General features: G+C 42.1%; 1 protein-coding gene across 1 annotated transcript; it reads right to left on the reverse strand.

Annotated features, from left to right (window-relative positions):
• Positions 1 to 351: 351 nt before the first annotated feature.
• LOC106891905 (rhombotin-2) lies at positions 352 to 5,077 on the reverse strand. The gene is made up of 3 exons (XM_014948735.1): positions 5,042 to 5,077; positions 4,199 to 4,611; positions 352 to 1,372 (listed from the first exon to the last, which is right to left on the reverse strand). The coding sequence occupies exons 1-3, from the start codon at positions 5,075 to 5,077 to the stop codon at positions 1,153 to 1,155; spliced, it is 669 nt and encodes a 222-aa protein (XP_014804221.1). The 3' UTR covers positions 352 to 1,152.
• Positions 5,078 to 5,435: the final 358 nt, after the last annotated feature.

A 5,435-nucleotide genomic window follows, 5' to 3' on the forward strand; every position in this document is an offset into this window, starting at 1 on the left:
TTACATGATCTCCTCTGAGATCAGGTAGGCTCTGTCTTTGCTGTGAGGTAATGCTCAAATGTACTTCTCTGTGGCCCACCAGCCTCCAAACATCCTCATAAACACCAAAGAGCCTCGGTGTCACACAGCACTATCTAATTTCTCCTACAACACTATCTAATTTCTCCTTAGCATGAACTCTACAAGGCTTACTGAGACCTCAGGGTTCTCACATTACTGCTTTGGAACACAACCAGCAGGCATCAGTCGTAGACAAGGTGCAGAAAACCCATTACAAAAAAATAAAATAAATAAAAGAAACTAAAAAACCAGCCCAACTCGAAAAAAAAAAAAAAGAAATAACAACACTCAAATCTTCTGTTATTTTTATTAAAGCTGCAGAGTCTTACTACACACAACAAATATTTTATCGATATAATCTAAGTTAATAAAATAGTTGAACAACTCTTTAGATTTATATTTGTATAGAAATGATCTGTGGAACATCTCATCTTGAAACAGCAGTGCCTGAAAACAACTATTCAGCAGGATTTTTTTTAAAGAAGAGTTTGGGACTAGAGGATGAACTGTTCATTCTCAAAGAAAAAAAAAAAAAAAATAGAAAATCCATGCAAAAATAACCCCCACCCTCTTCCTGCTTTTCTCCTACCCGAAGTGTAAGGCCGTATAGAAGGACCACGAAAGTGATGGCCCTTTTCTGCCAGTGTTCTTCCTCATGTCTACAGTAGGAGCTCTTGTCTAAACTCAGTAACTAAAACAAGATGAAAAGAAAATTCAATTGCACAATCCTAGTCTGCAGGCGACAAAGTCATAGCATCTCTTTACAGAGGTCCCTACTCTTTTTTTGCCAGTTGGGAGAACTCATGAAGGCTTTGTGTTTGCTCCCCAGCTCTCGTCTACGTGGCTGCTGTCAGTTATTGTCCGTATGCCTTTGTTAAGAGAAGTCAGTCTATCTACTATTGCTTTGGTCTCCCTTCTTCACCTACGTGTAGTTTAGATTCTACGCAGCACTGCCCACAAAGAGCCGACTCCGTGGCATTTTCCCCCCATTTTAGACAAAGCCCATAGCTCAGGTGGTGATCTCCTCCCTGCCGCTACGCATCGGTGTAACCCGTGAGATGTCTTTTTATAGACTACGGAGCCGTGTCCTTGCTAGATCATTCCGTTTATCTTAGTCCACTCGTAGATGTCCTGTTCGCATACTATGTCCGAGTTGATGAGGAGGTATCTGTCCCCAACACAGAAATGTTTCTGGCAGGCAGCACATTTGAAGCATTCCAGGTGATATACTTTGTCCTTCACCCGCATGGTCATCTCGTAAGCCCGGATTCTCTTGTCGCAGGAGGCGCAGAGGCCATCTTGGCCAAAGAGCCTAAAACAACAACAGCAGAGCAGTAAGCAGAGATCCTTTGCTGGGGAGGTGGGAAAAACCAAATCAAAACAAGAACACGACATCAGTGCCTTGATCCATTAGTCACAGTATCACCAAGTTGGATAGCCACATGGAAAGCTGACAAGCAGAACTTTGCAGGACCAAAAACTGAAGTAGAAAGTCCAAGGTTCTCCCCTATTTTCAATATAATTGACTTCTCTGATCAATGACTTTATCCTGAACTGCTTCAAGAGGAGTAAAGGTTCCATAAATCACAGCATGAGGTTGTGCTACACTAATACTCCCCTTCTGCAATTGATAGGAATTACCTTTCCATTGATGGATTTTGCCTGTTTTCAGCTGTTGCTGCCATAGCCCACAGAAAGGAGCTGACACCAGCCACGGGCTGAGACTCCCCTGTCTCTTGTTGGTGCCTCCACATTGGAGATTCTTTCCAACACAAGCATCCATGAAGTCACTCCTGCTGGGCTTCAGAAGGATACATGCTAAGACCTTCTCGATACCTGTGCTAGCCCAAATAATTTTGTGATGTGGACTGCTCTTTAATTCCCACTGAAAACCTCTGCTGAGCTCATTATGGTATTGTCTGTTAAAAGGAGCCTCTAATGAATGAGTACATTCATTACACAGGGTATGTGTTCCCTCCCAGCACCCACTGCTGGAGCAGGGCCACACACTCACCTAGGGAGGAACACCAGCCTTTCCTGCAGTCTGCTGGCTACAGAGTTTGTAAGTCAAATCATTAATAAATGAGCAGAAAGGCATTATTATTTTTTTCTTAAAAGCAAGGAGAAATGCTACGTATTACTTGTTCAAATTATACACCTATTGAGTTTGACTTCTAAGTTTCCATACTAATTCTGAAAAGAGTTTTTTTCCACCTCCTGTACTTCTTTTGCATAAGTTGTGTCTGCTTCATAACATCTTCTGAGCTGGAAAAAGGATGCCCCCTAAATAAAGAGAGCTCTTTAAGGGGAAAAGACGTCATTTCTTTCCTCTGCCAGGAGATGTCAGTGTTTACTTCTGCCCAACGAAAGTAAGACTAAGGTTACACAAGGGTTGCCAAATTTTTCATTAATGAGGGAAGACATTATATGGTCCATTATTAAATAAATAAAAACGTTGGATTTTGCTGCAAGAAAATACATTAATTGTATCGCCAAACTTTCTGTTGCTTCCATTTTAAGATGAAAAACATTTGGAAAGTGTAACTAGCACTGGGTCACGGCTGGACTGCTGGACTGGAGTATTTATAAGCAGCCCCATCAACAGAGCTCAGTCCTTAGTTTCTGCTTAGCAAAATTGCCATCGGTAAAGCTCAGGAACACCATAATTAGGAACTCCACAGAGATTTCGGGTTAGTTTTTATTGGCAGGTAAATTACTGTACAGGAAGGTAGCTGAAAAAAAAAAAACCCGTCAAATACTGTTATTGTGTTCCACAGATCTCCTGTGAGGGATCCATTAGAGGTGAAGACCAATATACTTTAATTGTAATCAACAATATAAGGATCCTTTATTTATTTATATTTATCCTTTATATTTCTTTTTTTTTTTTTGAAATATCTTACTCTCAATCTAATCCTCCTATTTCCAATTTTTGGCAAAACAGGTAGGCAGAGAGATGTTAATGAAAATACCTGTAAGAAGTGCATTTGTAGGATCTGACTCAGCAAAATGGATAAATTCTTCTCTATTTAGGACCAAGATTAAGAATGCTAAAAATCCACTAGATCCAAAAATTAGTGCAATCAGAGTTCCCTGTATTGGTTGTAGCTTGGCAATAAACATACAGCACATGGCATCCTTCTGCCTGAAGTGTCCCAGATGACTTCACCAGTGATGCAGAAAAAGGTAGGGATGGATCCAGGTATAAAAGGCAGTGCCTTCAGACACCCAGCAGGTCCCTCGACTCCAGTAGCCCTGCTGGCTACTGGAATCAAGCATCCCTGATACAGCTGATATTACTGTGTCAGGAAAACAAATTTAACTCAGTTACCTTGGATACTGTGTTCTTAAATGAGAACTAAATGATCTTTCGTCAGTCGCCAGTCTTGGCACCTGGTTTTTTGTGCCTTCCAGCTCCAAGGTGATGCTTGGAGAAACACAGAACTACTGAAAACCATCTGGGGAAACCAGTTTATAGTCAGCTTAGGGGAAACCTGCTGAAATTCCTCACCACTTCCCAATTTCCACCTGCCAGAATCCCACGCTGACACTGCCCAGTTCCCCTGGAGCTATCGGGTTATGTCTGTGTAGACCGACGGATGCCAACAACCCCAAAGTCCTGGGAGTCCTTACTATATTCTTCACATTTTCAAATAATTCTCTTTTGCCCACAACATAGTATCATAGAATCATAGAATCATAGAATCATAGAATCATTCAGGTTGGAAGAGACCCTTGGGATCATTGAGTCCAACCATCTACTCTACTCTACAAAGTCCTGCCCTACACCATGTAGCAATACTTTCATTTTCAGTAAAAAACGTGCTTTTTTTTCCCAACAAGATTTTTAAGATGTAACCTATGAACAACTCCAAGTGACTGAATCAACACAGGCAACCTCTGGCTTTATCTCCAACTTCGAAGAACCCCAGCAGTACCATAAAGCATCTGTCCATCAACCCCCGAAATATAGAAGCCCGTATTGTACATCTGAGCTTTAAGGCTGTCGGGCTTTAAGAGTAGTCAAAAATTCATATTTTATGGCTCTTTGCTCGCTAGCTAGGCTAATTAAATGACTAAGCGAAGCTGAAATGATGGGAGGATGGTGAGGGAGGGTAGAAGGAGGGGGGTTGGGTACCTGAGATAGTCCCTTCGGCAGAGCTTTCTGCCCAGTTTGTAGTACAAGCGTCTCCCCACCTCTCCCAGGCGGCACCCGCACAGGTCGCAGCTGAGGCAGTCCTCGTGCCAGTACTGGTCGATGGCTTTCAGGAAATAGCGGTCCCCGATGTTCTGCTGGCAACCACCACATGTCAGCAGCGAAGGGGGGATCTGGAGGACCTCATCCACCGGCTCCCTGCGGGGAGGAAAGACTCGTTGGAGAAGGAGAACGTGCTCCGACAAGCATCCGGGTGAGAAGACGGAGAAGGAAAAGCAAAACACAAGATGGGTCAAGTTAGAACAGGGATTGCATCCTTGTTTTTTCTCCCCGTGAAGAAGGGAGTCATTTATCCACTTCTGACATGAGAGGAGCAAGACTTGACTCTTCTTTTGCTTTAAAGAAAAAAGGAAAGCTTAAAATTTAAGGAGTTAATGAAAGCATCCGAAAATTTGCTAAATATTTTTTTTTATTTTTCTTCAAAGAATAATGCATAAACATGACAGTCTCTGTATCCCCTGTGTGTATTCATTACTGTAAAGGCATCTACTACTTTACTAGGACATTGGCATTTGTATAGATACATCATCTTTCTTCTTTCATGTTCTCTAGAGAGAACATGAATTGCTCCACCATGTGTCTCAATCCATGGAGTTCTTACAAGAGAAATACCTTTCCCAGAACACGATTCTTCCATAATAAAAGATTTCACTTTTTCAGAAGCGCAGTCAAAAAGCTGCCTGGATTCACCACGTTGCAGAAATGCTGGTCATGTCTGTGACGACCGACGGGTGCCAACACCCACAAAGTCCCAGGAGTTCCTACTATATTTTTCAAGTAATTCTCTTTTGTCCACATCATCTAGCGATGCTTTTATTCCCACTTTTTTAAAAAAATGTTTTTTTCCAACAAGACTTTTAAGATTTACCTCTAAACAACTGTAAGTGACCGAATCAACACAGACAACTTCTGATTTTACCTATGACTTTGTGAAGAACCCCAGCAGGACCACAAAGCATCTGTGCAGAAAGCCTAAAAATAGCTATGACTAAAGAACCCCAGCAGGACCACAAAGCATCTGTGCAGAAAGCCTAAAAATATACGAGCCCATATTGTAAACCTGAGCTTGTGAGCTTTGACTGTTGGTGCCGCTGGAAGCAAAGGGAATTTCAGCCTCACCAAGGGCTAAAGGACCAGAAAAGACACCTGAGGGATTTTA

Source organism: Calidris pugnax, unplaced genomic scaffold (genome assembly GCF_001431845.1).
Source record: "Calidris pugnax isolate Ruff unplaced genomic scaffold, ASM143184v1 scaffold107, whole genome shotgun sequence".
In the NCBI taxonomy this organism is placed as follows: Eukaryota; Metazoa; Chordata; class Aves; order Charadriiformes; family Scolopacidae; genus Calidris; species Calidris pugnax.